General features: G+C 47.2%; 1 protein-coding gene across 1 annotated transcript in view; it reads left to right on the top strand.

Moving 5' to 3' along the window:
• The first annotated feature begins 400 nt into the window (after nt 1–400).
• The window catches only part of ACTG2 (actin gamma 2, smooth muscle), a 27,333-nt gene continuing 15,914 nt past the window's right edge, over nt 401–11,819 (top strand). Inside the window, exons 1-3 of the mRNA XM_017861853.1 lie at nt 401–510; nt 8,865–9,026; nt 9,904–10,032. Coding sequence (XP_017717342.1) covers nt 8,901–9,026; nt 9,904–10,032 — 255 coding nt within the window. The 5' untranslated portion in view covers nt 401–510; nt 8,865–8,900. The remainder of the gene's footprint in view (nt 511–8,864; nt 9,027–9,903; nt 10,033–11,819) is intronic.

The raw sequence follows: 11,819 nt of genomic DNA, 5'->3' as shown, positions 1-11,819 counted from the left end.
TCCAGGATTGTGCCAGACAAGGCATAACTGCACCCATTTTGGGGACACTGCCTGGGTGTCCCAGGCAGACCCAGGGGTGGCATGCAGCAGGCCCTGAGGAGGGAGGTGTGGACGGAGGAGGCTCACTGCCATTCTTGGTATGGTTCTCACTCCAGGAGCACAGCTGCATCTGGTCTCACTCTGGACAGCTTATAAGGCCTGGTGTGAGTTTTGTTTATGCAAGTGCAGCATAAAAGGAACAAATCTACCAGCACCGGGGCTGTTGCCACTGAGTCCTTTTGCATACATTTTTCAAATGATAATTCACTCTACCCACCCCCCTTCCCTACCCCCAAGGCGATTTATTGAAAAAACCACCTTATATGGTAATATTGCTAACACACCGTCAGCTGGCCTTTTTAGGGACTTTGTTTAAAGAAGATCCGCCTCTGGGGTTTTATATTGCTCTGGTATTCATGCCAAAGACACACCAGCCCTCAGTCACTGGGAGAAGAACCTCTCATACCCTCGGTGAGTACTGTACGGCTTTTGCCACCTCTTCCTTTACAGGGGCTGCCTGGCCTCCTGGGTGCGGGAGGTGCCTCTAGATTGGCCTGACTTCTGTGGCGCTGGCCTGGATCACACGCCAGGGCACTTGGTGGGAAGCGGCACCTGCGAACATACTGCAGCCTGCCGGGAAAAGGCATCGCTGGCCATGGGACATCCTGGGGCAGGGGCAGCTTGGAACCGTGCTCCCTGCCTTGGAAGGGGCTGGTGGGATATAATGCCTGCAGTCTCTACTAGCCCTGCTCCCCGGGGTCAGTGAAGATCCACATCCTGATGTCCTTTGTGTTGGGTTAGAATGTCTGGGAGGCTGTTTTAGGGGATCATATACTTTGCAGAAAAGCAGCTTCTTTTCAGAATACTTGAGTCAAAGCCAACAGTGGTCCTGGTGTCTGTGAGCTGTTTAGTCCATGAAATGTCTGTGGTGGGAATGGGAGGGTATTTTCTTCAGATCCCCTGGGTCTCTGTCCTCTGATTTGTGCTTGGCTGAGGAGAATGGAGGGTTTTTGCAGTTCTTGAAGGCTCTAGGATCATTGGGGAATGGGGAAAATTCCACTGGCCCTGTGGCATCATGAGGTTTTGGGGTAGAAGGACCTTGGGGCCCATCTAGTTCATTCTCCTCCTCTGATGAGGACATTGAGGCCTAAAGACATTCAGCCACTCATTCAAAAGACTCACACCCAACTGTAACCCATTTGCAGATGTCATTACTCCCCAACCCACCCAACACACACAGACACACGTGCACAAAGAATTAAGAGGAAGATGAGATTAAGGGGCCACTTCCACGTTTGGCATCAGAACTCACTAGCATCTCTTCACAGATGAGGCAGGCTGGGTGTGGCGGTGCAGGACTTGAAGGCAGACTGCCAGGCTAACCAAGTTACTGGGTGACCTCAGCTTCCTCACCTGTAAAATGGGGGCAAGAATAACACTATCTACTTGGCGATGGTGTGAGGATTAAATGAGAGAATGCATATATACAGCACTCAGCTCAAGGCTGTCAGGGCCCTGCCCTGAGTTCTCAAACTTGAAGAATCACCTGGAGGGCTTGTTAAAACATAGATTGCCCTATGCCCCACCCCTGATTCTGATTCCAGTAGGCCGAGATGTGGCCTGATACTTGGGATTCCTAACAAGCTCCCAGGCGATGCTGAGGCTGCTGGTCTGGGACCACACTTTGTACAGGGAGGCTCTAAGTGCTCACTTTGATTACCTGAATGTGGTTTGGACTCTCATACTAACCCTTCGGCTGAAAAGAGGCAGAGCTTCCTGTGACAGAGATGGATGGGTGCTGGAGAAACTGCAAAGAACAGTAAGATCCTACATGCCAGGCCTGAGAAAAGGGGATGGGCCGTGTGACATCATGAACTTGGGGCAAGATATTTTTCCTCTTTCCCCTTGTTCATTCTGCCAACATTTACTGAGCACTTATTATGGGCCAGGCACTGTCCCTGCTCCTTAGGGACAGTGGAGAGGCTTCTGCAGTTACTGGAAGAGACAGATGAGAACCATGGAGCAAATAAGTATATGAAAGGGGTAAAGCCCAGGAGGAGCCCATCACTCAGCCCAGGAGTTATCAGGGAAGACTTCCTGGAGGAAGAGGTGCCTGAGCTTGGTCCTGAAGTAAGGTAGTCCTGGTAAAGAGTGAGCATGGTCTTTGGGACTCAAGTGGCTCAACTCCACTCAATTTAGATGGCAAGGCAAGAATCAGGTAAAACTAAAATCAAGGGGTCAACAGGGCTGGATTACAAGGGCTTTAGACTCTAAAGGATCAGGCTATGGGGAGCCATGGAAGGGTTTTAATCTGGAGGGTATCTGTTGAAGGGGCTGCTTTGGCAGCTGTGAGGAGAGTGGACTGCAACAGGGCAAGAGCACAACTGCAGCATGTGGTGGTCCTGAGCTGGTGGCATGGGTGCCGTGGAGGTAGAAGTAAGAAGGGCTGGTGATAGGTTGAGAGGGAAGAGGGCGGCACCAGGGCATTGGGTGTGGGCTCAGGGTGGGTGGTGTGAGTCTGTGAGGGCAGCTCCAGGCAGAGGCTGGTGATGAGGAGAGCAGTCCTGGAGGTGTGGAGTTGGGGTGCCGGGGTGGGGGGGTTGGTGGGGGAGATGCACAGCAGGCTGTGCAGGCCTAGAGCTCAAGAGAGGGGTCCGGACAGGAGCAGAACCAGGGGAGTGAATGGAAGGCCAGGTAAGAGCCAAAAGAGAAGGCACCCGCGACAGATTCTGGAGGATCCAAAATATTACTCAACAGAGTTGTTTTTCGCTGAACTCACGTATATATATGAACCTCGTGAAGATACCACAATTAGAGGTGCTGCTAGAATTTTCCACCATGGCAGTGTTTTTCATAGATGATTTCTCTCCGCCAGGGTTTCTGATGGTTTGTAGATATGTGTAGGCAAATAATAAAAGGCAGAGACGCAGCTGCTTACATGTCACTTGAAGCCCTCACCCAAAAACCTGTCCCCAGCTATTGTTTGAAATCTCATTATCACAGAGGCCCTCTTTTTAGGCCTAACACTTTCTGTCAAAATGAAAATGTCTTTGAGAACTGACATAAATTCAACTTTCAGTAGTCATTGATGTGTGAAATGGATCATTCAATTCCTTTCAATACGACAGGCTTCATCCTGGGAGCAAGTTTTGATGGAGAAGAGTAAGAGAGATTAATAAGAATTATTATTCTTTGCAGCCTTTGACGACAGGGATTGATGAGGCCCAGAAAGTAAATATTTTAGGCTTTAGGAGCCTGAAGGTCTCTGTCACAAGTACACAATTCTACCATTGTAACAAAAGCAGCCATAGATAATATGTAAGTGAATGGGTGTGGCTGTGTTTCAGTAAGACTTTATTTATTAGACTCTGAGATTTGAATGTCATATAATTTCCACAGGTCATGAAATATTTTTTTCTTTTGTTTTTTTCTCAACCATTTGAAAATGTAGGGCCAGGTGCAGTGTTTATACCTGTAATCCCAATACTTTGGGATGCCAAGGCAGGAGGACGACTTGAGGCCAAGAGTTTGAGACCAGCCTGGGCAACATAGCAAGACCCTGTTTCTAAAAAAAAAAAAAATTGAACTTAGCAGAATGTAGTGACCATGTCAGCCACACGCCTGTCATCCCAGCTCCTAGGACGAGGAGAAAGGATCCTTGAGCTCAGGAGTTCAAGCCTGCAGTGAGCTTGATGGTGCCACTGGACTCAATGCCTAGGTGACAGAGTGAGGCCCAGTATTTAAAAAAAAAAAGAAAGGAAAAACCATCCTGAGATATAGACCATATAGAAACAGGCTGGAATTTGCCTACATTTACAATGTCTACGGCACCTTCATTTCCATTCCGTCATCTTGTGAGATAGATACTATCATTTCCATGTTCTAGCGGAGAAACTAGGGCCCAGGGAAGGACAAAGGGACTGGGCTGTGGGAAGCGGGAACCAGGAGGGAGAAGAGGGTAAAGGAAGGAGCAGTGAGAAGATTTCTAGAGCCAAACTTGTCTCCTTCTAGGTACTGGGGTGGGTGGATATTAACAGCTCTGCCCTCACATCGTGTTTGGGGTGGCCAGGGAGACGGGTGAGTGAGCAAATGACTTGCACTCATTATGTCTTTGGTTTCTGGCCACCTTCGGGGCAAAGGGAATAAAAGCTTTGTTCTTGAGTCAGTGAGAGCTTCAATGAAGCCCAGATGTCATTCGTGCTGAAGGAACCAGAGCAACTCTCTGCTCCCCGCCAAGCATGAAGCGGTTGTGACCCCAGGAAACCACAGTGACTTTGGCTCTGGTTCAGCTGACATGCTCGAGTCTAGCCACAAATTACCAGAAAGCAGCTCAGGAAAGTTTAGAATTTCTCCTGGCAGAGACAGTACAGGAATCTGGCTCCAGGGTGGACACCTTCTTCTCAGAGCAGCACGGGGCCCTTCGGAGGCTCGACTCCACCAGCCCTCCCCCTGCCTTCCCTCTGCCTTCCCCGCCCTCGATTCACATTGGGTTTTGCCTTCAAAGCAGTAAACTCCAAGCCACCCGAAGTGCTGCAGAACAGCGTTGCTGACAGCTTCAAGTCGCCTTGTGGCTTGTCTCAGCTGCTGCTCTGCACTGGAAACAAAATTCCAGGCTCTGCCTCTTTGTGTGTGTGGGAAACGCTGGAGTGAGTTTGGGGAGGGAGACAAAAGGGCTCATTGAAAACCCAGACAGGCTTGAACTGTAAGTCACACAGGAGAGAGGGACGCTGAGGGACCCCAGAGGGAGACAGTCTCGGAGCACAGCTTTGCCTCTTTTGCTACTTCCTCGCTTTGGAGGTTGCTTTCCCCTCAAGGTGGACCACCTGCTAGAACAGGGCAGCACTGCTGTTCACTGGCCAGCTTGGAGAGAAAACTGCCCATGTGATTCTAAGTCAGGCCCTTGTGACGGAACCATCATGAGGCTGGACTGTGGGGACTCAGGTATCCCAGTGGCAGAGCACACCAGGTCTGGGAGGGGCCACTCAGATGGCAACACTGTCATCCAATATTTATTGAACACCTACTGTCTTAATCCATGTTTGTTGCTACCACAGAATATATAAGACTGGGTTATTTATAAACTATGGAAATTTATTTCTCAAAGTTCTGGAGGCTGGGACGTCCAAGATCAAGGCACCAGCAGATTCAGTGTCTGTCTGGTGAGAGCCCAGAGTCTGCTTCCAAGATGGCGCCTTGTTGCTGTGCCCTCACGTGGCAGAAGGGCAAGAGAGAGCGAGAAGGGACCAAATTCGCCCTTTTATAAAAAACCCATTCCTGAGAAGGACATTAGTCCATTCAAGAGGGCAGAACCCTGCTGCTAAAATTGGTAATGAAATTTCAACACGAATTTTGAAGGGCACAAACATTCCAACCATAGCACCGCCTATGTGTTAAACACCCACTTAGGTGCTGGGGCTGTAAAAAGTAAATCTAGACGTGGCCCTGGCACAGGAGGGACTCCATTTCATAGAGAGAAAAGAACACAGACCCTTTTGTTTTAGGGTGCTTGCTGCCAACAGCTCTGGACAGACAGACTGAAGCAAAAACACCAAACATGGAGAAGTTATGACAGCTCCCCAAAGTAGTGAGGAAGGCACATCTCAGGCTTGGGAAGTGTCCTCAGTGGGTGTCAGGCCTGCCTCTCCCAGCCTCTTCTCAGTGAAGAGAGCTCTGGCTTCTTTACCTTCTCTGAGATTTGGCTTCCAAAGCTATGAGATGGAATTAAAGATATCTTCTCTCGGGGCTGTTTTGAGGATTAAATAGATAATATATGTGGAAAACCCCATGTTTTTTAAAATTAAAAATCCATTTTTACCAAGAATGGGAACACTGAACATACTGCTGTTTCACCTACCAAAGCAACTTGCAACTTTTCTATTGCATTAAATATTTTAGTCTCTCCATTGTATGGAGGCTTCCAGCAACTACTTTACAAGCCAACTTATTTATTATTCAGTAACTTTTTTTTGATATTGAGATTGTTCCTAATTTTGATCATTTTAAACAAAGGTGTGAAAACAGGCCAAATATTTTCATTCACCCATGACTGTTTCACAAAGATAGATTCGTAGAAGTGCTTTTGGGGAGTCAAAAGGTGTGTACATCTTTAAGGCTTTTAATAAGTATTTTCAAATTCCCTTTCAGAAAAGTAGTACAATTTGACACTCACAAGCAGTGACTGTGAAGCCACTTCTCCACACCTTTGCCAGCAAGGGTGGCCCCAAGAACCACACACAGTACCCCAGCTAAGGGCAGAGGTAGCTTTTATCCCGGCCATAGCACACTGCTAATGATCAACAAGACGCCAAGTCCTGCTCACAGATGCTAAACAAGAGCTTTCTTTTTTCTTTCTTTCTTTCTTTTTTTTTTTTTTTTTGAGACAGAGTCTCGCTCTGTCGCCCAGGTTGGAGCACAGTGGCGTGATCTCGACTAACTTCAAGCTCTGCCTCCCGGGTTCACGCCATTCTCCTGCCTCAGCCTCCTGAGTAGCTGGGACTACAGGTGCCCGCCACCAAGCCTGGCTAATTTTTTTTTTTGTATTTTTAGTAGAGATAGGGTTTCACCGTGTTAGCCAGGATGGTCTCCATCTCCTGACCTCGTGATCCGCCCGCCTCAAAGTGCTGGGATTATAGGCATGAGCCAATGTGCCTGGCCACAAGAGCTTTCAGAGTTTGGTTATTGAAACTCACAATATAGGAATTCGTATTCATTTCATTAAATTTAACCTTGGCTGTGTGTGGTGGCTCACTTGTAATCTCAGCACTTTGGGAGGCTGAGGCAGGAGAATCACTTGAGCCCAGGAGTTCAGGACCAGCCTGGGCAACAGAAGGAGACCCCATCTGTACAGAAAAAAAAATTTTAAATCAGCTAGGCATAGCTGGGCATGCCTGTGATCCCAGCTACTGGGGATGCTGAGGTGGGAGGATCGTTTGGGCCTGGGAGGTCAAGTCTGCAGAGAGCCGTGTTCTTGCTACTGCACTGTAGCTTGGGTGACAGAGCAAGACCCCGTCTCAAAAAAAAAAAAAAAAAAACTCTTTTGATTCAGCTCATTTTCTCTGCCTTTTGAGATCTTCTTGGATTTTTATTCTTTCACCCAGTGTATTTAATATTACTCTCTCCCAGCTGTTTTATCGGAAAACTTGATCAACCTGTGCTTTATATTTTCATTCATTTATAAAAATGTCACATGAGAAAGGGTCAAGAGTACAGCCCTGAGACATATTGCTGCCTCCTCATTGACACTGACTGAGGCAACTGCAAATATACCAAATTGTATTATTGCTTAGTACATGGCTTTATCAAGAGGGATATCCTATTCTGGACCTTGTGGGCTGGTTTAGAGAATGAGGACTCATCACTGGGGCCATGGGAGACATAAGGATCGGCAGAGACAGAGGCAAAGCTGGATTTAAGAAGTCACAGCAGGCCTCTCCCCTAGTGTGAGCCTTGCTTTGAATATAACTGAGAAGGGCTTTGTTTTACTCTTGAAAATGTTAACAAGACTCTGCTCAGTGTCTACCTAGCCTTCAGACCTCGCATTCTCAGGCCTGTGGTGCTGCCTCCTCTCTGCTTCAGTCACAGTCTTCTCTGTCCAGCTTCTGCATGAGGCCATCTGGGACCAGGATCACAGGTTTCAGAAGTTTCCCTCTCCCCGCTCCATGTCGTAGGCACCTGCGGTCACACGTTCTGGATAAAACTTCAGCCCGCCTTCTCTTTCTGTGCCTGGCCCTTCTCTTTTCTCTGGACTTCTGGAAGTCTGCCTCCCCAGCCCCTCAGCTGGGGCCTTCCCCACTTCTGCCCCACCCCACTGGGGCCTCCCAGGCTAGGAGGCAAATCTCTCACCATCTTCCGAGGCTCTGTTGCTTCTCCTTCATCACCAAATGCCAGGAATTTGTCAGCTGCTGTTTGTAACTCAAAAGAAAGAAAGAGAAGGAAAGAGACACAGGAGGGAAGGAAGGCAGAAAAAAAGAAAGAAAGAATGCATGCAGCAGATGTTGGGAAAGTTAATTTCTTCATTAGTTTGCATCCATCCTAATTCGGATCTCGGCATGGGGGAGGGAATCCTCTGTTGTCCCCATCTGTCGAGGCAGCATACAGTGAGTCCCATCATGGAGTTCCTTCTTTTCCTCTCTCCTCCCAGAGTGCCCCTTCCTTGTCAAGGTGCTTCTACCCTTAGGAGTGTACATTTCACCTATAACCACTGCCTGTTTTTTCCTTAGTGATATGTTATGCTATTGAATTTTAATTATATAAACTATATGCAAATGCAGCCTCCTTGTAAAAAAATTAAAATATTATAGATATAACACAGCACTTCCTCTCCCAGTTCTTCTCCACACTCCCAGAGGTAATCACTATAATCGGTTTGCTAGGTGTCCTTCCAGAACTTTTAGCCTCTTACTTTGGCTCGTATGTGGTCACCTTCTCACTGCATCCTCCCGTGGCCTACCCTCTGCATGCATCTGGATCCTAATTTCCTCTTCTTATAAAGACACCCATCCTATTGGAGTATTCATATTGGATGACTGCCATATTACATTAATCTCATTTTAACTTAATTATCTCTTTAAAGACCCTGTCTCCAAATACAGTCATCTTCTGGGTACTGGGGGTTAGGACTTAAACATGAATCTTTAGGGGGGCACAATTCACAATTCAGGGTAAAGGGAGGAGGCTCAACTGCCAGAGAGTGGGAGGCCAAGCCCATGCGTCCCTCCTGGAAGTGTGCCCTGGTTGCAGGTAGGGTCAGGCCCCAAAGCCAAGAAACTGTCTCCAAACTGATTTGACAAGTGGCTGACTAGTTCTCTTCTCCCACAAACTGCAAGGTGCTCCAGTCCGCAGCTCACTCGGCCACTCACACCATGTGTGAAGAGGAGACCACCGCGCTCGTGTGTGACAATGGCTCTGGCCTATGCAAGGCAGGCTTCGCAGGAGATGATGCCCCCCGGGCTGTCTTCCCCTCCATCGTGGGCCGCCCTCGACACCAGGTGTGTGCTCATCTGGATACCAGGCTTTGAGCCACTAGGAGTAAGCGCTGCACTGTGAGACCCTGCTGAGCTGGGGGTTAGAGGAAGGGAGTGTGTGTGTGTATGTGTGTGTGTGTGTGTGTGTGTCTCTGCATGCACATGCGTGCATGCATGCCAGGTGTAGGGAGTTCTTTTCTGATTAACTGAGAGAGCAGGACCCTTTAAGTAGAAATATCCAGGGCCAAAACCAATATATGTCGGGCACACAATGACACTATTGTGTCTGGCTTACATTTGGGGGGTTGCTAGGTTTGGAAAAATTAATTGAACAAGCCTCTTGCCTTTAAGAAATTTACATTTTGTGAAGAAATACACTTAACTAGTCAGAGATCATGGACTGTGATAGAGGTAAAATATTTCATAGGAAGGGAAAGGTGTCACAGAAAAAGGAATACCTGAGAATAAGAAGGATTTCAGCTGGTGGAGAGAATAGCAAAGATTTGGAGATCTAAAAGTGCAGGTACAGGGGATTTGAGGAGGGTACATACAAGTTGTGTGTGTGTGTCTGTGTGTCTGTGTGTGTGTGTGTGTGTCTGTATGTCTGTGTGTAGTAGGATGAGGGGAAGAATTGTATAGGTGGGGCTTGTTTTATCTCAGAAAACAACATTGCCTGAAGAGAAAGAAGAAAGGCCAACCCACAAGAAATCCTCCACCTTCTCTTCCTGACACCTCCACACTCATTGGTATCTGCTCCATCCTGTCTCCTGCTATCCTGTTTCCAGGTGAAGAAAGCTGTTTTTCCCATCCTCATCCTTCTTCAGAGACCTTCCAGTGCCTGAATCCCTCTGTGTGGAGCCCTCAGTCAATTCATTTCTCTTTTCTTCTCTTTGCATTGCAGGGTGTGATGGTGGGAATGGGCCAGAAAGACAGCTATGTGGGGGATGAAGCTCAGAGCAAGCGAGGGATCCTAACTCTCAAATACCCCATTGAACACGGCATCATCACCAACTGGGATGACATGGAGAAGGTATCTGTAGACTCCCCCTTAATGAGCCTACTTTAATGATCACCCATCATCATGACCCTCGTATCCATAGGCCACTGTGCTCTGTCAACTCTCAATCTAAAATGCTTCTCACTTCTGTCTTTCCTTTCTTTTCAGCCCCACAACCATTTCTCCAACCTAGGCTGCCAACATCTCTCCCTGGACTATTGCAATGACTTCCTGGCTGATTTCTTGGTCTCTTGCCCTCATTCACCGAATTCATTCTCTACACTGCTGCAAAGCTGATCTTTCTAAACACAGGTCAGCTCATGTCACTCACCTCCTCAGAAATCTTCAGTAGCTCTTCATTAACCAACGGGGGTTCCTAACTCCCTGTCTTGGCATCGGAGGACCTGTCCCCGCCTAATCCCCATGATCATCTTTTCCTGCAATATTTACTCAGGCCAGTGCTCACCCCTTCTTTAAAATGCTGGTACTGGCTCAAGAGAGGCAAACAGCCACCTCTCATTCTTATCTTCCCTGTCAAGACTTCACATAGGTAGACTGATGCTAGAGTATGATGATGAGTCTCCAGTGAAAGTTTTTAAGTAGAACTCTCTCAGGGTTTCTAGAAGCCTTTTTGTTTAAGAAAATATGGTTGGGGGGAGTGGCAGAACTTTTACATGGTGGAGCTCATGGTCAACAAAATTATGTGTGCAAAATGCTAATAGAGCCTTTCTAATATTCTTGCGATTAACTCTGCTGACAGTTGGCTGAGTGTTCTTGTTTCTGCAATGGCTGTCTTCGGAAATGTGATACAGGGCTTACTGAGCAGACTGCAACTGGAAATGAGGAATGTTGACTTGAAGTCTGTAATTCATTTATACTTTTCTCTAAATCCTAGATTGAGTCACTCGATGTGAGATAAGTACTGCATATAAAATGCAATAGATTTCACGTTATACAGTGGAGTGGGTAAGAGCACAGACATTAGAGGCAATGGCAGGAAATCCAGGTGCAAAACCCACCCTATAAGTCTTAGTTTTCCCATTTGTAAAGTGAAGATAAAAAACACTTTGTGCTTTAGGTTGCTTTAGAGATTGAATTAGGTAAATGCTTAGTATAATCCCAAGGCATGGAACATACTTATGTGCTCAATAAGTGACATGTATGATTCATAGATATGTAACATTATCTAATTTAAAAACATAATAGGCTGGGCATGATGGCTTACGCCTGTAATCCCAGCACTTTGGGAGGCCAAGGCAGGTGGATCACAAAGTCAGGAGTTCAAGACCAACCTGGCCAACATGGTGAAATCCCGTCTCTACTAAAAACACAAAAATTAGCTGGGCGTGGTGGTGGGCGCCTGTAATACCAGCTACTTAGGAGGCTGAGGTAGGAGAATCGCTTGAATGCAAGAGGCAGAGGTTGCAGTGAGCCGAGATTGCATCACTGCACACCACCGTGGGCAACAGAGTGAGACTCCGTCTCAAAAAATAAAAAATAAAAATAAAAAAACACACACACGTAATAGAGGCCAGTGGCTTATGCCTATAATCCCAACACTTTGGGAAGCCAAGGCAGGAATATAGCTTGAGGCCAGCCTGGGCAACATGGTGAGACCCTATCTCTATGAAATAAAAATTTAAAAATTTACTGGGCATGGTAACACATGACTGTGGTCTCAGCTGTTCAGGAGGCTGAGGCATAAGGATCACTTGAGCCAAGGTGGTGGAGGCTGCAGTGAGCTGTGTTCACACCACTGCACTACAGCCTGGGTGATAGACTGAGAGCATGTCTCAAAAACAAAAAAAAAAAAAAAAAAA

The sequence above is a fragment of the Rhinopithecus bieti genome, unplaced genomic scaffold, assembly GCF_001698545.2.
Source record: "Rhinopithecus bieti isolate Rb0 unplaced genomic scaffold, ASM169854v2 scaffold_63021, whole genome shotgun sequence".
Taxonomy (NCBI): domain Eukaryota; kingdom Metazoa; phylum Chordata; class Mammalia; order Primates; family Cercopithecidae; genus Rhinopithecus; species Rhinopithecus bieti.
The sequence above is the reverse complement of the archived record's forward strand: the minus strand, read 5'-3'. Positions and strand labels throughout refer to the sequence as shown.